Here is a 21,748-nt window from a genome sequence, read left to right on the forward strand (position 1 = left end):
TGCACCCTGCGTAAATGACGCAGCCGAAACTGGGCGGAAAGATGTCTCAGGTGCCGCCCCAGTGGCGATCTCACTCTCCATGGCGAGTTCAAGTGCATCTGCCAGGGCAGTAGGGTGGGCAAGCTGGACGCGCAAGCGCAATTCATCCGGTTTGAGAGCTTGGATGAATTGATCACGTATCAGTTCATTTTGGATTGCGTCCGGCATTCCGATATACGCACGCCGACCCAGCCTCTCGATCCCATGAGCAAGGCACCGAAGCGACTCACCGGGCAGCCTGTCACGGTGCTTGAACTCACAGCGCAAAGAGTCTCTCAAGTCAAACTCTCCAAAACGCCTTTGCAGCGCAGCAACCAGCGCACTGTAATCAAGTCTTTCTCCCGGGTTCAGCAGGAGCAAACAGGACGCAGCTTCTTCAGTCAGTGACAAAGCCAACTGTATTGCTCTCACCTCATCAGTCCAGCCTGCTTTATTAGCCACAAGCTCAAACTGGATTTTATAAGCCTCCCAGCTTCCTTTCCCTGAAAACTTCAGTGTTCTCAATGCTTCACACACAAGCTCATGGGCGCCGCCATGTTTGTTTACATTCGGCGGCGGCGCATGCGCTCCTGCGTCATGACGCCGCTCCGTCATGGGGACACTGTTGTCCATGTGGCGCGAAACGCCGGCTTCATGGCGTCCGTGCTCGACGCAGGATGCGTCCGGCATATCAATCGCACACTCTCCAGTTCCTTTCTCTACCTTCACTCGAGCGCTGAGGTCGGCGAACATCCTCTATCCATAGGCAGCGGGTTCAAACCGAAAAACTTCTGACACCAATGTAATGCCCGCGGTGGTGAAGGAGTCACACAGACGAGGATGCGCCGTTCAATCGCTTTATTAACAAGCGGTAACTTCTTGTAGTACCAAAAATGATGCACACACATACACGAGCTGCTGTTAGCCACAACTCACGCTCACACACACTGACACTTTTCCCGCCACTCACCCCCGCATGCGCATTCACCACACTCTTAAAGACACAGTACACCAATACAAATATCACAGATATTACAATAAAAACAAGTGTCTGGTTATTCTGTGTTTTTTAGTCGGCTACTTCTTGGAGGAAGACATGTGTTGGGCCATTCCTTTGAAGTCATAGTTACTCATACTGTAATAAAAAAATCCTGTATTGACACCTTTATACAGATCCTCACCCACAATGTAATTTATTCTTTAATAGTTCATGTGTCACAAAGTTGTTTGGACATCGTTTTTTTATTTTAAGTTTCATCCTCCTAATAGTGTCTTTTTAGCTTCTGTTTTATCGTTTCCAAAAAATTTTATAAAATACAATCAGTGGTAACTTCTAACACACATATTGTATAATCAGAGTGTGTTCCATACTGACAGCTTTGACATGTTTATTTTCTCTCTACTCCCCGTGCACAGGAGAAGCTGGAGCAGAGCCCCAAGCGGGACATTGAGGGGATGGGAGTAGCGGAGATTAAATATGGAGACTCGCTCTGCTTCATCATGCACGTGGCCACGGGTCTGTGGCTATCTTACCAGGCGCCTGATGTCAAATCTGCCCGTCTGGGTCCGCTCAAGAGACGAGTGAGTGCTTAAATTAGACCGCTAGGCGAAGCAGAAACCAAACAAAATTAATAAATGAACAAGATTGCTTGGAAAAGACAATTATCTGCAGGGTAATGAGTTCATTAATATTAAATTGTATCTCAGCCTTGACTCAGTATAACACTTTTCCTCATTTAGGGTACATGAATGAGAAATGATTGACATTTTTTTTTCCTTTTTTTTGTCACGTCGGCTGAAGGCGTGTCTACATTCTGAAGGTCACATGGATGATGGTTTGACCCTGCAGCGCTGTCAGCATGAGGAATCTCGCGCGGCGCGCATCATCCGTAACACCACACTGCTCTTTAACCGATTCATCAGGTATGCTGAGGTGCCTCTGCTGCTAAGTGTTCACAAGTCCTGGAACAGCTTTATGTTGCAAAATGTACTGTCACTGGTGATAAACTGCACAAATCCATCCTACAAAGGCTTGCTTCGTGCTCCGAGTCATGATGTAATGGGCCTCCGGAGTGTAAACATAGTCAACGTGAAATTAAGCTGCAGGGTGCCACAGCCCCAAACAGCTCAGTCAGTGGTCCATTCATGCGTTTCCAAATGGGAAACAGGTTGCAGAAGGCCTGCAATGAAATGTGTGAGTGGATGCTCTGACTGTACCTTTCTTTGTTACCAAGCCACCCATATTGTGTCCCCTTTGCTAACATGAAAGCACCCCTGGCGGGAGCATGTGAGTGTGTCAGCCTCCCTTGAGGCGGTGACACACATCTACCCCACCCCCCCACTTATACGACAGGTGCTATTTTTAGCCAGCCAGCGGAAATCACTATTTCAGGATGATTGCTGCTGTGGGCTAAACATCATGTTTGTTATCACAGCCTTCATGACCCTTCTTGCAGATGGCTCATTAATGAATGGTAGTATTTTAACAGCGCATGATCAGCGTCCTGCAATTAATGTCTTTTTCCAGAGATCTGGATTGTCTAAGTGTTAAGAACAAGACACTTGTGGCTCTGCCCATCGAGGAGGTGCTCCAAACCCTAAACGACCTCATCACCTATTTCCAGCTACCTGATGCCGAGCTGGAGCACGAAGAGAGGCAAATCAAGCTACGGTCACTCAAAAATAGGCAGAATCTTTTCAAGCAGGAAGTAAGTTTTTTACACACCAGGAAATGTTGCACACGGAAGTTTCACATACTGTATTATACTTTATAAATTAAACACTATAGATTGGAAAGTAAAAGGATCTTAATCAATTAGTTTATGAATCTTGCGTGCATGTAGACTCTTTAACAAACGCTAAGGACCTGAAGAGTAAAGGTTTGCGTGTATTAAACCATGTGCAAATGTCACATGCAACGCTGATCTATTAAGCTTATGCGTACACAATTATGTCTCTAAAGAAGCATAATTGAGAGCGCAATCCATTTAGCATGGTTGTTTTCATAATGTGTATGCAGATTATATGATGATTATCAGAACATCCACAATAATCTGAGGAGGAAATGCAAATACAATCATTTAGTTAGTTGGTCTCAGTTTATTTAGAACATGCATAAAATATATATACAATGTAATGCATCAAATATTTCCAGTTGTTTTATTACTGCACGTCTGAAAAGGAGTAGAAAGAAGCTGAGTTTATTTAATCCTACCTGTTTTCATATCGAAGCAATTTCCTCCCATTTCTTTGTTCTCTGTTTGTAACAGAACAACCAATTAATCAATAAATAAATACATACATAAATAATTATGCCATATAAGGAAATAAGTAATAAATATTACAATTATATATATATATTCACACACACACACACACACACACACACACACACACACACACACACACAATAATTAAAGTTGTCATAAACAAATAGTTAAGTAATTTATGCTTCACTTAGGAGATAAATGAGATTATATCTCTTGTTTTTTTACATTTTCAATATGTTAATCATAATTCTTCTTTTTTGTACTTTGTGAACACTTGTAGTTTGAACAGTCTCATAAACTGAATCATATTGGTGCTTTGTTTGATTTCTTTGGTTAATCAATTCTATAATATAATTTCACATACTGATCTACTAAAAGTCTAAAGTGTTGTAAGTGCATACAAATGTTATAAATTAAAATTTCCTCTAAAGTTATATTTTTCCTCTTTTATTGAGAAGATTTGTTGTACATAATTTTAGATGTATGAAAATGCACCAAATTGTTGAATTTCAATATTTGTGATTCAATGACATAAAGGGTTTGTATGTTCTTTATATCCAACATTATGTATTATTCTAATTGATCTTTTTTATAACACCGTTAGTGAATGAAGTGTACTTTTGTAGTTGTTTCCCCATATCTCTACACAATACCTAAGATATGGTAACACTAGCAAGCAGTAGAGAGTATGAAGTGATTTTTAGTCCGGAACATATTTTGCTTTCTTCATTGTTGACGTGTTTCTTGCTACTTTATGTTGTGTATTTTTTACATTACTTTTTTTTTTGCAAATAAAAATTAACTTAGAATATCATGGATGCAACATCTGCCAAAGTAGTTTGGAAAGGGCATGTTCACCACTGTGTTACATCACCTTTTCTTTTAACAACGCTGAATAAATGTTTGGGACCTGAAGAAAATAATTGTTGAAGCTTTGAAAGTGGAATTCTTTCCCATTCTTGTTTTATGTAGAGCTTCAGTCGTTCAACAGTCCGCGGTCTCCGCTGTCGTATTTTACGCTACATAATGCGCCACACATTTTCGATGGGAGACAAGTCTGGACTGCAGGCGGGACAGGAAAGTACCACACTCTTTTTATTACGAAGCTACGCTGTTGTAACACGTGCCAAATGTGGCTTGGCATTGTCTTGCTGAAATAAGCAGGGGCGTCCATGAAAAAGACGGCACTTAGATGGCAGCATATGTTGTTCCAAAACCTGTATGTAACTTTCAGCATTAATTGTGCCTTCACAGATCTGTTAGTTACCCATGCTTCGGACTCCAATGCACACCCATGCTTCGAACTCCAATGCACACCCATACCATCACAGATGCTGGCTTCCCCTTTGGCCCAGATGACACAATGTCGAATTTCGAAAAACAATTTGAAATGTGGACTCGTCAGAGCACAGAACACTTTTTCACTTTGCATCAGTCCATCTTGGATGATCTCGGGCGCAGAGAAGCCGGCGGTGTTTCTGGATGTTGTTGATAAATGGCTTTCGCTTTGCATAGTACAGCTTTAACTTGCACTTACAGATGTAGCGGCGAACTGTATTTAGTGACAGTGGTTTTCTGAAATGTTCCTGAGCCCATGTGGTAATATCCTTTAGAGATTAATGTGGGTTTTTGATACAGTGCCATCTGAGGGATCGAAGGTAATGGTCATTCAATGTTAGTTTCCGGCCATGCGGCTTACGTGGAGTGATTTCTCCAGATTCCCTGAACCTTTTGATGATATTATGGACCGTAGATGTTGAAATCCCCAAATTTCTTGCAATTGCACTTTGAGAAACCTTGTTCTTAAACTGTTTGACTATTTGCTCACGCAGTTGTGGACAAAGGGGTGTACCTCGCCCCATCCTTTTTTGTGAAAGACTGACCATTTTTGTGATTTTAGGATATAAACTCAGGCTGTACATTGTGTCATTAAAGTCATCTATGGGATTTATTTGTTAGGTTTCAAACGGTCAATGTTGAAGTTTCCACATTGACAGCATGGGGCGGCATGGCGTAGTGGGTAGAGCGGCCGTGCCGGAAACCTGAGGGTTGCAGGTTCGCTTCCCACCTATTGACATCCAAATCGCTGCCGTTGTATCCTTGGGCTGGACACTTCACCCTTTCCCCCGGTGCCGCTCACACTGGTGAATGAATGATGAATGGATGATTGGTGGTGGTCTGAGGGGCCGTAGGCGCAAACTGGCAGCCACGCTTCCGTCAGTCTATCCTAGGGCAGCTGTGGTTACAGATGTAGCTTACCACTACCAGGTGTGAATGAATGATGGGTTTCCACATCTCTGTGAGCGCTTTGAGTATCTAACAATAGAAAAGCGCGATATGAATCTAATCCATCATTATTATTATTATTATAGTTATTTTTTGACTGATTTCAGTAAAAATTGCCTTAATCCAGTAATCAAACGTATTAACGTTTGATTTAGGTTATCTATATATGCAGCTGATTAACATGTTTGTATATATATATATATATATATATATATATATATATATATATATACACATAAATACCGTATTTCCTTTAATTGCCGCCGGGGCGCTAATTAATTTAAAACCTTTTCTCACTCTTGCGCTTACAAAGGCACGCGGTAAAAGTAAGCATGCGCTAATTATTTTAAAACCTTCTCTCACTCCGGGACTTACCAAAAGCATTTAGTAAAAAATTTAGTGTGATATAAGGATACCATCATGAAAAGCACATTTAATAAAAAAAAAAACGTTATTATGGTCTTACCTTTACTTATAATTATAGTCCATGCCAGCTCCTTATGGTCAAAGCATCGATAACTTGTTAATAGAAGTCTTCCTTATCTTTCTTCAATTTTAAAAGTCTCTCTGTCTCGATAGAGATCTTCCTTTATTACCTCCTCCAGCACATATCACGTCACTCATTTCACTTCTTCTGCAGCCGGGTAGTCGCAAGAATGATCACTAGCGCCCTCTACCACCAGGAGGCGGGAGTCATTTAATGACTCATATTTGACAGACGCAGCTACGGTATTGTGACAGTCTCAAGCCATCGTCTTGCGGGTTCCCAGGACCACCAAGGAAGGACATGACTTGAGCAGTTTGACTTAGTTTATTTTTCAATAAAACATCAGTCCAGGTCGCTCTTCCGCTCCTCCTCTCCACTCGCTCGCCGTCTCCTCGCCACCATCTTGGGCCGGGCTTCAGCGTGCCCTGCCTGTCTGTCGGACCGTTGGCTCCACAGGTATATTAATAAAACATAGCTGCTTACTATTCTTTTTAGCATTCAATAGCTTGGACCTTAAATCCTACTAAATAGCTATTAATCTTCTACCCTTTATACGATTTCAAATCACTGGTATTGAAATTAGCCTCCTCCATTTTGAAAATGATGACAAGGGAAGTGTCACTTGTGACGTCACGAGTTTGACCCGGCGGTAATATTAAGCATGCGCTAATAATTTTGCGAAGCGAGTTTGACCCGGCAGTAATTCAAGGCAGGCGCATACTATATGCCCGGCAGCAATTCAAGGAAATACGGTATATATATATATATATATATGTATGTTTCAATTGGATTATCCAGAGAATAGTGCTCGATACCATGGTAGAGCGCAGTATGTATGTGTGGGAAAAATCACAAGACTACTTCATCTACACTATGTATGTATATATATATATATATATACATATATATATATATATATATATATATATATATATATGTATATATATATATATATATATATATATATACATCTATATATATATGTATATATATATATAGATATACACATATATATATATATATATATATATATATATATATATTATATTATTGGTTCTTTTCATTACATATTTCAATTGTTAGACATTTTAAGATCTTATCAATATCGAATTACATATTTTTAACACTTTGTAATTCAACTTCTTCGTCACGTACACAGCTATTCCCCCTCCGTTCTTGTTGTTCTGTTGATAATTTAGTTCAAACCCTTCTAGGTCAAAATTCTATAATTATTTTAGCATTTATCCATGTTTCTGAGATAGCGATCACTTTGAGTGGTTATTTGAATTGTTCTAAAAAATGCTTCATGTTGTTGGAGTTTGTATACAAACTTCTGCTGTTTAAATGAATAATCGACAGTTTGTTGTTAATTTTAATGTTTGTTATATTGTTTGTCCGTGGAATAAAACAATTTTTCCTGGTATGACATTTTTTTTAACTGGATCTATATTCTCTATAAAAGTCCATCAGTGTAGATCAGTGGTTCTCCCCTAATCAGAGCAAAGCATTTTTGGTTGAAAAAAAGAGATAAATAAATAAAATACAGCACTATGTCATCAGTTTCTGATTTATTAAATTGTATAACAGTGCAAAATATTGCTCATTTGTAGTTGTCTTTCTTGAACTATTTGGATAAAAATATATACAAATAACTAAAAACTTGTTGAAAAAAAAAACAAGTGATTCAATTATAAATAAAGATTTCTATACATAGAAGTAATCATCAACTTTAAGTGCCCTCTTTGGGGATTGTAATAGAGATCCATCTGGATTCATGAACTTAATTCTAAACATTTCTTCACAAAAAAAGAAATCTTTAACATCAATATTTACGGAACATGTCCACAAAAAAATCTAGGTGTCAACAGTGAATATGACATTATTGTATTTTTTTTCCCACATTTTATGAACTTACATACATATTTTGTTGACGTATTATTCAATAAATATATTCATAAAGGATTTTTGAATTGTTGCTATTTTTAGAATATTTAAAAAATATCTCACATTGCCCTTGGCATACCTTCAAGTACTCCCAGGGGTACGCGTACCCCCATTCGAGAACCACTGGTGTAAGATGAATGTGCACCTGAGTAATGATTTTCTTGTTCAGTAATCCCTTGGAGCATTAAAATTTTGTAGTCGAATGTCAATGTTCTTCTGTCAGACTCCATTATCGTTGTTTTTGTTGGGGTTGCTAGGAGTTCTAATATTTGTCCAGATCCTTGATGTTTTTGACAACTTGTACTCTTGTTTCTGGACCCCCATTCAGTTTGATGTAGATTTTGCAGTTGCCGCTCCAAGTTCCCTGAATTTTCCCGTTTCCTCAAGTTGCTAGCCTTCTTAGCAATTTAAGCATTGCGTTCAGTGAGGTGCTCTTTCATGTACACATTTGTGCCCTTCAGCTTTTTTCCCCGTGTCAGCATTGCCATTTTTGATTTCCTTTTGGCAAGCTTCACAATGATGCCTCTTTTATTCAGTGAAATGCACGCAACGATGGTGTTAACATTGACGTCAATTCCCTTTGTTTGCCGAAGGTTGACAACCTGTTGCTCTGTTGAAGCAGCGTCCATGTCATCTGGTCCTGCACTGTCAACTGCTCTTGCATAGGATGGAGGATTGATGCTTAGCCCTGCAAAGATGATGTCATTCAGTCATGAAAACTGATCCACTTCCTCTCTGATGTCTTCCAAAACATTGATATTCCTCGGATTGGGAATATCTCTTTGTCTAGCATTGAGCTGTTGTCTCAATGCAGTCATCTCCCACCTGAAGTTATTCAAATCAGTGTTATTAAGTTGCATCTATTGGCGCAATGCTTCTATCCCTATTTAATTGTTGTCTACAACACTGCTTTTTTACATACCTTGCACCGGCCAGACCTGTGTCAGCCTTTCTTGTAGATCGCGTGTGATCAGAAGCACTTAAAATATGTCCAACTCTTTCAGTTTTGTTGTTTAGCGCTGCCAATGTTATTTATCAAGGCTTAAACTGTTCTGTGGCTGCTTTTTTGCACAGCAGCGGTTTTTGCACAATGCATGCGCATTTTGCATGCATTGTGCATGCATTGTGCATTTTCAAGCATTAATGGATGCATTTCTAAATCATTCCAGCCACACTATCACAACACCGGCTCCCAGAGCGCACATTCTGCGTGGTGAAAATAGGTTCTATTGTCAAGATTGTACTTTTACTTTATTTCCCAGAAAAGGTGGTGTGTGCTGCATATTCTGCAACATAACGAAACAGCATAAGATGTCATAGATGCGGAGGGAAATTAGTATTTCCTTGGGCACACGTAAAATCCTCATTTAAAGAGGTAAGCTTATGATTTTTTTTCTTCCTTGTAGGCTTCATAACATGACATATTAGTTTGTTGGTCACAATTCTGCATGGATGGTTTTACAGACTGTCTTTATGCTGCTTTCTGACAGTCTCTTCAGGATATTTTGTGGTCGGTTTTATTTACTGATAGACTTGAGTTAGAACTACACACTACTTTGTATTAGAAATTGCAACAAGGAGGAAGCGATGACATGTACGAGCCAGTCCGCCGCACAAAAAGATAATATAGGAGATTATTGACTACAGCGTCGGACGACAATGGAGAACTCGCGCAAAGCTCTCCGGGTGATTCTCTAGCATAAACATATCCGCTAAAGTTGCACTTGGGAAAATAATCTCAATTTGAGCAAATTCCAAACAGCTCGTTTGGAGGAATTATGAAGGAAAGCAAGATTGTTTTATGAAAATCTCCGCCATGCCTCCATGGTTTGATTTCAAAATTTCGGGACACAATTCAAATACACAAAAACAAGTACCAATAGGTAAGAAAAGTTGGTTTTGCATAATAGGTCCCCTTTTATTAGGGCACACCACGTCACCACTTTTGCACACATAGTCTAAGTTGATCATTTGCATCATGCCCACTAACAGTAATGGGCAAACTATTTGGAAATTGTAGTAAGTTAAGCTACAAATTACTCTCGATTAAATGTAGCTAAGCTACAGGTGAGGTTATCCCTGCAGAATTGTAGCAAGCTACACTACAAGCTACACGGCAAAAGTAGCTTGCTACATCAAAGTTACATTTAACGGCATATGAGCCCACATGTATAATATCAATGTTATTGTAACTGAGAGTGTAAAAATGGATCCAATAGGGGCCCAATTATTATTAACTATCTGTCATTTAGCAGGGGACACCCTTCAACTACCTCTAGGGGCAAAATCCATCATCCATCCATTTTCTACCCCTTGTCCCTTTAAATAATCAAAAATCACTCTGGTTAGAAGGAGAAAAGGAAAACTCAAAATATCAACATTGGAATTCAGGATCAGAAGACTGAAACGAGAGACGAGACAAAAGCCTTGTCTCGTGACATGAAAGGCACAAAATAACGAGACATTCTGGCAAAGAACAAAGGGAGGCGTAGGCTTATAAAAGACATGAGGGTAATGGGGAACAGGTGGGAACCATCAGGGATCAGGGATGACATCAGACTGATGACACAAAAAGAAGGTCAAGTGACCTGAAACGAGAGGAGAGTTACTTTTCAAACTAAAACATGAAATTCACAACACAAAAAAAACCAAGACAAGACATCCTTCACCGCTGTGTGACATATTTAAGACGACCAAATTTTCGGTGCATCCCTTGTCAATAGTACGCAAATAATATGTTATATGTAATATATGAATGTATATTTTGATTTTTGAACCCCCGGAATTGACGCTGAGGTGTACTTGCTTACATGTGAGTTGAAAACAAAGCTCACGTGGATCCACGCTAATGTCCGTGTCTCCTCTACTTAACAGCCATTAAAAGATCAAAACCCTCCCAAATATATTACACTTTGTACATGTTCATACATTATCCATCCATCCATCCATTTTATACCACTTGTCCTTTTCGGGGTCGCGGGGGTTGCTGGAGCCTATCTCAGCTGCATTTGGGCGGAAGATGGCGTACACCCTGGACAATTTGTCACCTCATCGCAGGGCCAACACAGATAGACAGACAACATTCACACTCGCATTCACACACTAGGGACCATTTAGTGTTGCCAATCAACCTATCGCCAGGTGCATGTCTTTGGAGGTGGGAGGAAGCCGGAGTACCCGGAGGGAACCCACGCTGTCACGGGGAGAACATGCAAACTCCATACAGAAAGATCCCGAGCCTGGGATTGAACTCAGGACTACTTAGGACCTTCATATTGTGAGGCACATGCACTAACCCATGTTCCACTCTGCTGCCCACCGTTCATACATTATATTACTTTAATTTACTTTTATCTAATAAATCCCCCACTAATTTTTAAGATGTAGCAACTTTTTTCTTATTTTGTAGTAGTTGTGACTTCCCTCCCTATCAAGTTCCTTTGTTTTCAATTTTTTGAAGCGTGACAGCGTGGAAGTGACGCTGAAGCCACATTTGGGCCTTCTGCGCGTTTAAACTGGATTCTGATAAAAATCACGTTTTACTTGCAGTGTAAACAGTCAGCTGGAAAAAATCAGATTAAAAAAAAAATCTGATTTAGGCCACTTTGGCCTTTTTTATAAATATAGTCTATGTGGTAGGTCCACTTCAAGTCCTCTGAGATTGTAGATTGCAGGAACCTGAAATAGTTCACTTTAGTGCTGTTCAGAATGGTGAAGGGGAGTGTCAGGGGTCTTTTCTGAAGTCAACTGTCATCTCCACAGTCTTGAGAGGGTTCAGGTCCAGATGGTTCTGACTGCACCCAGCTGTTCCACCAAACGTCTGTAGGCAGACTTGTCGATGACGGTGCTGTTATCTGCAAACTTCAAGGGTTTTACAGAAGGATCCCTTGAGGTGCAGTCATTGGTGTAGAGTTTGATTGATTGATTGATTGATTGAAACTTTTATTAGTAGATTGCACAGTTCAGTGCATATTCCGTACAATTGACCACTAAATGGTAACACCCGAATACGTTTTTCAACTTGTTTAAGTCAATCAATTCATGGTAAGAGGGAGAAAAACAGTGGGGAGAACACACCCCTGGGGGCCGCCAATGCTGACTGTCGGTTGCTGGGTTTAATTCCCCAAGTCTTACCTGCTGCCTCCTGTCAGTCAGGAACTTGATGATCCATTGACAGGTGGAGGCTGGCAGTCAGAGCAAGGTGAGTTTGCGATGCAGCATATTGGGGATAATAGTGTTACTTGCAAAGCTGAAGTCCATGAAGAGAATACTAGTGTTAGTCCCTGGAAAGTCAAGGAGGTGCAGGATGTGGTTCAGTCCCATGTTTACTGTATCCTCCACCAATCTGTTTGCCCAGGGGTCCAGCCAGTGACCTGTGATAAATGGGTTGTACTTGTATAGCGCTTTTCTACCTTCAAGGTACTCAAAGCGCTTTTAACACTACTTCCACATTTACCCATTCACACACACATTCACACACTGATGGAGGGAGCTGCCATGCAAGGCGCCAACCAGCACCCATCAGGAGCAAGGGTGAAGTGTCTTGCTCAGGACACAACGGACGTGACGAGGTTGGTACTAGGTGGGATTTGAACCAGGGACCCTCGGGTTGCGCACGGCCACTCTTCCACTGCGCCACGCCGTAATGTACTTCATGTAGCGCAGCGCTAATCTTTCGAAGGACATCATGACCACATACATCAGGGCTGCGGGTCTTTAGTCAATAAGCCTTTTCCACCAAAAGTTCAGGAACTTTAGGTTCCTGTAGAAGCGTGTGGATTGTGTTTTCACCGCATTTCACAGTTCAAGATAGTTATTTCAAATCAGGCAGATGATGTATGGAGGTGATTTACTATATTTCTACACTGATACAATCTAAAAAAACAGACCATATCCATACATACATACATACACACATGCACACAATCACGTTTCATCAAACATAAATTAACGTTGTTACCCTAGGGTAAACTGGATAACACATGGCCGACTGATGAAGCTTAACCTATAGGTACTATAATAATCTACAAGGTTAATATAGGTTGCGTCTCTTTCTTCCCCTCCATTTTTCTGCATTCTTTTGTATCTCTAGTTATCATTACGTATATGTATTGTTGCATTTGAACTACTGTATTGTTGATAATAGAGGTAAACTATTGGTATTGTTCATTATCAATAGCGCTATCTCTATTGGTATTTGTATTGTTGTTGTTCATTATCAATAGCTCTATCTCTATTGGTATTTGTATTGGTATTTGTGGGCTTCACGGTGGCAGAGGGGTTAGTGCGTCTGCCTCACAATACGAAGTTCCTGCAGTCCTGGGTTCAAATCCAGGCTCGGGATCTTTCTGTGTGGAGTTTGCATGTTCTCCCCGTGAATGCGTGGGTTCCCTCCGGGTACTCCGGCTTCCTTCCACTTCCAAATACATGCACCTGGGGATAGGTTGATTGGCAACACTAAATTGGCCCTAGTGTGTGAATGTGAGTGTGAATGTTGTCTGTCTATCTGTGTTGGCCCTGCGATGAGGTGGCGACTTGTCCAGGGTGTACCCTGCCTTCCGCCCGATTGTAGCTGAGATAGGCGCCAGCGCCCCCCGCGACCCCGAAAGGGAATAAGCGGTAGAAAATGGATGGATGGATGGATTGGTATTTGTATTGCTCCATTTGTAGTGTAATAATGCTCATTGTCATTTCTGTATTATTTATTTCGCTAACTGTTTCTTTGCTATCACTTTTACCATCATATTTGTACATATCGTTTTTACAGATGTTGCTTTATTGTTGTTGTTATTGTTGTGTTTGCTGTTGTTACTTTTGTCTCTCTGTTTTATCCCCCCCTTGTTCCCACAATTTCCTGCTCTGTCTTCCTTTTTTTTTTCCTATCCCCTCCTGCTCCGGCCCAGCAGCACCAAATGATAAAATAAATACATTTAATAAAGTCAAATAAGAGAAGTATCCTACACTTTTCTTTTGTAAATTAAATCCGAACAGCCGATATGGGCATCTACATCAACTATATGATTTGCCTGAGAAGCTGGACAGGACAAAAAAAAAATAAATAAATACAAAATAAACAGACCGTATTAGGTCAGAGTTCCTTTACTAAAAAGTAAGTAAATGAAATGGCAATAATATATAAAATTATATGATTAAAAAAATAAAGTGTATCGAAAAGTTCATAAAAAGTCAAGCTTTTGTCCTCAGTGTCCAACATTCAGGGAGTCGTCCTCTCAGTAAATGATACCTTCATGAGTGTCCATTAGGGTCCATTACAGCTACAAATAACAATATATAAAGAATAAATATCAGTGTTTATCTCACGCCGACAACACAAACATATCGGCTTTAGCGTTAGCTTGTTCGCATTAGCATTCTGTTCACTCAGGTTGAGGCTAATAACTACACAAAAAGTGTCACTGACTAATTTTACAACATGTAATAAAGAAAATAGTTCATATTTGCTGTGATTTACCTTCGTTCCATTCGTGTACTTCCTCCTATCCTTTTCACAGATTGTCAGTGCAGGTGTGGGATCAGGGGGGAAGGGGCAGGGTGTTTGGGTGGTAGTAGGTAGGGCAGAGACGTGTTGGGGTGATGGTTGCAGTAGAAGCTGTTCAGATCATCAGCCTTTGTATTGTTACCTGCAGGGCTGGGTGTCCGTTTTCTATAGTTGGTGAACTCTTGCAGGCCTTTCAAAATTGCAAACTCAGTGTAGCTGGTTTTAGCTACCCTGAACTACTTTGCCAGTTTTCTCCGCTCCCCACTCTTTCCTTGGCTTTACGCAGCTTTCTAAGCTGAGGTGTAAGGGCTTGTTGTTCTTGTATCTGCAGAAGGTCCTGGTCTACACACACGTCCTCACAAAAGCTGATGTCGGGGAGGGTTTAACTTATTTCTGTGGGTCAGGATAAGGTAAATTAGACCGTGATCAGACCTGCACGGGAGAACAGAGCGATAAGAGTTTTTTATTAGCATGTATGTAATGGTGGTCCAGTGGGTTAGCTCCCCTGGTGGGGCACTTAATATGCTGTCTGTATTTGGGACAAGTGGTAGAAATGGATGGATGGATGGATATTTGGGAAGTTTGTGGGTAAAATTTGCTCAGTTAAAATCCCCCATAATGATGAGCATGGAGTAATATGGTCAGCCAGGTACTATAAGGCCTCTGTTATGCAGGCCTGAGGTTTTATCCACAAAATTCCTAAATACAAGGAACATCATGTGGTTGATGGTCATGTGGTGCCTTTGATATTCAGAAGAAATTTTACTCATTAGTAGGAAATGGATGCATGGAAATAAAGCAAATCCAATTAATCTGTCAAATACGTCCACACATATTAACACAAATACATATTATAAAGACTGATTATGGTTTTAAAGGCAGAAAACAATGCAAAATATATAAAATTATGAATAAAATGGATACCAAAAACATTTACCATCACAATTGCCTTTATTGAAAGCACTTGTTAGCAAAGACAGTGATGAGGAAGTAGTAGAGATAAGAGTACTATAGTACTCTCCTACTCCTTTTTTGAATTCTACAATATTTCTCACCTTCTTTATCAAAGTACCGGGAAACGCAACTTTCTTTGGCCCCATGGTGGATTATTTTGCAGTCGTAACCAAGAAAAACAGCACAAAGACTACCACACTTCAGACTCAAGCAATAATGAAGTCATAGTCTAGAGCAGTGTATTTCAACCACTGTGCCACGGCACACTGTGGGAGATTATGTAATTTGACCTAATTAGGTTAAAAATATTTTTGCACACAAGTAATTATAATCCGTAAATAATGTGCCATTGTTGAGTGTCTGTACCCTTTAGAGTACAACAGCCTAAGCAGGGAAACCCAGACTTCCCTCTCCCCAGCCACTTTGTCTAGCTCTTCCCGGGGGATCCTGAGGCGTTCCCGGGCCAGCCGGGAGACTGTCTTCCCAACGTGTCCTGGGTCTTCCCCGTGGCCTCCTACCGGTTGAACGTGCCCTAAACACCTCCCTAGGGAGGCGTTCAGGTGGCATCCTGACCAGATGCCCGAACCACCTCATACGGCTCCTCTCGATGTGAAGGAGCAGCGGCTTTACTTTGAGTTCCTCCCGGATGACAGAGCATCTCACCCTATCTCTAAGGGAGAGCCCCGCCACACGGCAGAGGAAACTCATTTTGGCCGCTTGTACTCGTGATCTCATCCTTTCGGTCATGACCCAAAGCTCATGACCATAGATGAGGATGGGAACGTAGATCGACCGGTGAATTGAGAGGTTTGACTTCCGGCTCAGCTCCTTCTTCACCACAATGGATCGGTACAGCGTCCGCATTACTGAGGACGCTGCACCGATCCGCCTGTCGATCTCATGATCCACTCTTCCCCCTCTCGTGAACAAGACTTCTAGGTACTTGAACTCCTCCATCCCTCACCGCTGGTGTCCACCAACGGGTTCTAGGATTACCGCCCCAACAGGCACCAACTACCTTGCGGCCACAGCTCCAATCAGCCGCCTCGACAATAGAGTTGCGGAACATGGTTCACTCGGACTCAATGTCCAGTACCTCCCTCGTGACAAGTTCAAAGTTCTTCCGGAGGTGGGAATTGAAACTTTCTCCGACAGGAGACTGCCAGGCGTTCCCAGCAAACCCTCACAATGCGTTATGGTCTTCCAGGTCTGTCCGGCATCCTCCCCCACCATCGCAGCCAACTCACCACCAGGTGGTGATCGGTAGAAAGCTCCGCCCCTCTCTTCACCCGACTGTCCAAAACATGAGACCGCAAATCCGATGTCTCAACTACAAAGTCGATCATGAAACTGCGCCCTAGGGCGTCCCGGTGCTAAGTGCACATATGGACACCCTTATATTTGAACATGGTGTTTGTTATGGACAAACTGTGACGTGCACAAACGTCCAATAACAAAACACCACTCGGGTTCAGATCCGGGCGGCCATTCTTCCCAATCATGCCTCTCCAGGTTCCACTGTCGTTGCCAACATGAGCGTTGAAGTCCCCCAGCAGAACAAGGGAATCACCCGAGGGAGCACTCTCGAGTGCTCCCTCGAGTGTACCCAAAAAGGCTGGGTACTCTGAACTGTTGTTTGGTGCGTAAGCACAAACAACAGTCAGGACCCGTCCACCCCACCGAAGGCGGAGGGAGGCTACCCATTCGTCCACTGGGTTGAACTCCAAAGTGCAGGCTTTGAGCCGGGGGGCAACGGAAATTGCCACCCCCAGCAGGTCGCCTCTCACTGCCATCAACGCCAGAGTGGACAGTCCAGCCCCTTTCGAGAGAAGTGGTTCCAGAGCCCTTGCTGTGCGTCGAAGTAAGTCTGACTACATCCAGCCGGAATTTCTCTACTTTGCGCACTAGCTCAGGCTCCTTCTCCCCCAGTGAGGTGACGTTCCACGTCCTAAGAGCTAGCTTATGTAGCCGAGGATCGGACTGCCGAGTGCCCTGCCTTCGGCTGCCGCCCAGCTGACATCGCACCCAACCTCTATGGCCCCTGCTATGGGTGGTGAGCCCATTGGAGGGGGGACCCATGTAGACACGCAAACTCCTCTACCATGATAAGGTGGCAGCCCAGAGTGGAGATACAGGAAACTGCAACGGGAAAATACCAACAAAACAGGAAAAAACACCGTAATTGGAGCGCATGACAAGGACTAAAACAATATACACAGGAAAACACCAAAAAACTCTAAATAAGTCACGGCGTGATGTGTCAGGTCGTGACAGTACACCTACATTGAGACAATACCTATAGTGATGCATGCTTGGATATGGTTTAAATTCATATCCAACAATTGCAAGAACTACTTTGTATTGTTAATATCGGCTACAGAGTTTCGTTTAGGAATGATTTCTGCTTGTGGTGTGCCTCAGGATTTTTTCAATGGTAAAATGTGCCTTAGCTCAAAAAAGGTTGAAAAACAATGGTCTAGAGGCAACAAAATCTGGGTAGAATGACTTCCAGGTGAGAGCAGGCGAACACAATAATGTTTGTAATGAAGACACATTAAGAATGCAGGTTGACTTACGCAGTGTATTAGTATGTTACAGGGGAAAACTGACTTGTTTGTCAGGTGCAATTTTCGGTAACCGAAACGAAGCTTTTAACCAAACCTTTGGCGAGCATTTAATTGAAAGCAGAATCCTATGAAAAGTGGGGCGTACATAAACCGAGGTACCACTGTATTTTTTTACCTGAATGGATAGTTTTTACTCTGTTCTCAGTATTATTGAAGATAATACTTTTTTTAATATCTCGATATTTTTAGGCCATATTGCGATACGCGATATATATCTCGATATTTTGCCTTTGTCTTGAATTATCACTTGATACATATAATCACAGCAGTATGATGATTCTATGTGTCTACATTAAAACATTCTTCTTCATACTGCATTAATATATGCTCATTTTAAACTTTCATGCAGAGAATGAATCACAACTAAGTCAATTGACCAACACTGTATTTATTAAACAGTTTTCAAGCAATGGAACAAACGTTCATGTCATTTCTAGAACAGAAAGTGCAAGATTGTCAGAGACATTTTAAGTGTCAAATAAAAATGAGCTGCATAATAGGAAATCAAATAGTGTTCGTCCTTCGCTATGTGGTAGGTTCCTGCGGATGTTATTAAATGCTGTTGTTGACTATTTTTTTTGTACGGTGTTGATCTGGAAATGGTTGCCTCCGCATTTTGATGGTGTGGGCGTGTGGCACCAAACAGAGATGTTGACATGCAGAGTACGCTTTTGCTGCATGCTTGACTTATTACGGCTGTCTGTTCGACATTTTACCACTTGAAGCCAAACTACCCGCAGACGATGAACCCCCTGCTGTTTTTCTTGGGAATTAATTCTTCCTTCATTCGCACCTTCTCTCTCTCGTATTACCACTCGCACGGCTCCTGCTTGCATCACAGCTAATGTAACCCATGCTGCTACCTCTCTGCTCCGCGAGGGCGTATACGTATGTGATGTATGATGTGATAGTTTGTAACGTATGTAAGAAGGTGCGCTTGTCTGTGAGAAGGAGACACAGGAAAGAGCGAGGAGAGCCTGTAGTGCAGGGGTGTCAAACTCAAATACAGAATGGGCCAAAATTTAAAACTGAACAAAGCCGCGGGCCGAGGTTGAACAAATTAACCTTTTAATAGGGACCCAAACAAGTTTTTCATTGAATATTGAACAAGCAAGGCTTATATAACTTTATAGTGATATGCAAAATTGAGTTTAAAATAATAATAACAATAATAATTAAAAAAATATCAATGGCATATCAAATCAAATTTAAATAAAAATTGAATGCCTCTTTTGTATTTGCAGCCTTCTGAGGTAAATATCAACATTAACTTTTTTTCAGAGGCTAATACATTTGAAAAAAAAAAAGAATAAATCAACCATTCAGGCCTTTTTACTGCTCAGTTAATGTCGGGGCTCAGGTGGGCGGGGTTAGGGAGGTTTGTTGGTAGCGGGGAGGGGGGGTGTATATTGTAGTGGTCCGGAAGAGTTAGTGCTGCAAGGGGTTCTAGCTATTTGTTCTGTTGTGCTTTTGTTGTGTTACGGTCTGAATGTTCTCCCGAAATGTGTTGGTCATTCTTGTTTGGTGTGGGTTCACAGTGTGGCGCATATTTGTAACAGTGTTAAAGTTGTTTATATGGCCACCCTCAGTGTGACCTGAATGCTATTGATCAAATATGCCTTGCATTTACTTACATGTTTGTAGAAGCCACATATATTACGTGACTGGGCCGGCACGCTGTTTGTGAGGAGGAAAAACAGACTTGACGACAGGTTGTAGGGGACGCTAAAGGCATTGACTTTAAGGCACACTCCCAATATTGTTGTCTGGGTGGAATTTGGGAGAATGGTTGCACCGGGAGATTTTCGGGAGGGGCACTGAAATTCGAGAGTCTCCTGGAAAATCGGTGAATGCAGTGTTACGGCGGCACCGCTGTATAGCATAGGCGGGCCAGCTCCAATGTTAATTTGATATTGCCTCAAGGGCCAAATGAAATTACACAGCGGGCCAGAGTTTGACACCTATGCTGTAGTGTAATGCCAGCAGCTAAAAGCAACTCCGTGAGAACGTATACTCGAATATCACGTTATAGTCATTTTCTATATCGCACATAGAAAAACCAGTCATATATTGTGTATATCAATATATCGGCCAGCCCTAATTGAAAATGTAGGCTACATAATCTTTCCTTTCTAAAAAAGTAACTGTTAAAAAATAAGTGTATCGCCTTTAATTCCTATAATATTCATGTTTACAGTATGATGAGTGTATGCAATGCTCTTATCACAAGTGGGGTAATTTTGCTAAGTGTTTGCTCAAGTGAGGGAGGGGAACAATGTGCGTGTGAAAGCTAAAGCAATAATGTGTTCTCTGGTGAGTTTCAATAGCATCTTGTGTAACTGGAGGCAGTGCGTTGCAAAGCATCAGCAGCTACAGCATTGTGTGTTAAGTGTTTGTGAGGCTTGCATGAATGCACAGAGGCTTTGTGCAGAGCCTCCAACCCAAATTGGTGTCATCAATTACAAAATGTCAGCTGTAAGCCGAGTGGCAGAGAAGCGTGGATGTAAACGGAAACAACCCAATTAATACAGAATATCCCTGTATCTAAATCCATAAAAATATATTTGCTGATAATATAAAAATCAGTTTGTTTTCTATCCTGTTTATCTGTCCTAGTAATCTTAAATACACCCCTTTCACATTGCATGCAGATGCTCAATTTGTCTCCCTTGACAGCTGACTCGTAATTTTGAATTAGGCATTATAAATCATCAGCCATGTTGGTCCGCAATGCACCTCCATTCAGCATAGCTGATGACTGGATATATACAGTATACTTCCTTGCAGCAAAAATCACCAAGACACTAGCACCAAACAGGACAAGTCAATTCATGGAGAACCACCTTCATAAAAGCAATGCATCTAAATTAGGTGTGATTATGTGAATTAGACAGTGGAACATCTAAAGTTCAAAACAATGCATTGAGTGATTGTTCATAAGGGTCCATTACTGCAACACCCAGTATGTGCCATACCTACTACCCCCACAACACCCTGCCCATTCCCCCTGACTGTTAACTTCTAAATTTGTTTAGATTTCAAACCATTTACTATAAATGTGAGTCTGCTTACTTTATACCAGCAATTGGTGGGCATTGTTCTTGTTTTTCAGAATTGTTGAAAAAGCCAAAGAAAATTTGAAAAAAAAACATGCAGGATTGTCAGTTCTGTCCATGAGGTTTAATTGTTTTTGGTCGAAAGATACAGTCCCGGCCAAAGGTTTGGGAAGTGACTTAAATTAGGAGTGTTACAGTAACTCTGCTGCCTTGATTTAGTTCAAAGAGACATTTTTTATTGTCTCTTATAGCCTGAAAAATATTACACATTTTTGAGGTAATAGCAAAATATTTAAATCCTTATGTGAGACAAGAACACACCCTTTTCTGTGTGTTCTAAATAGTGAAAACTTCAATTGTAAGGCTGCTAAACGATTGCTCGTAATAGGTATTCATCTATTACGCATATAAAGCCCTCTAAAGAACATCTATAAACCTTGCAAACTTTTATGCATATGCTGTAAGTATCTAGTAACAGGCACATTCACGATAACATGTAATACTTAAAGTACTTTTGTCATACACTTAGTTTTTTCTTTCCTGAGCACATTGATGTCACATATCGCTTACAACCGAATGATGATAGAAAGCCCTTTCTGTGCTTGTTC

The 21,748-nt window shown here is 41.2% G+C and overlaps 1 protein-coding gene across 4 annotated transcripts in view; it reads left to right on the forward strand.

Annotated features, from left to right (window-relative positions):
- The window catches only part of LOC133549610 (ryanodine receptor 3-like), a 373,912-nt gene that overhangs the window by 161,317 nt on the left and 190,847 nt on the right, over nt 1-21,748 (forward strand). For all 4 annotated transcript variants that reach the window (XM_061895194.1, XM_061895196.1, XM_061895195.1 and 1 more), the window contains exons 11-13: nt 1,435-1,599; nt 1,820-1,941; nt 2,546-2,726. In XM_061895194.1, the coding sequence (XP_061751178.1) occupies nt 1,435-1,599; nt 1,820-1,941; nt 2,546-2,726 (468 nt within the window). The remainder of the gene's footprint in view (nt 1-1,434; nt 1,600-1,819; nt 1,942-2,545; nt 2,727-21,748) is intronic.

The sequence above is a fragment of the Nerophis ophidion genome, linkage group LG03, assembly GCF_033978795.1.
Source record: "Nerophis ophidion isolate RoL-2023_Sa linkage group LG03, RoL_Noph_v1.0, whole genome shotgun sequence".
Lineage (NCBI taxonomy): Eukaryota > Metazoa > Chordata > Actinopteri > Syngnathiformes > Syngnathidae > Nerophis > Nerophis ophidion.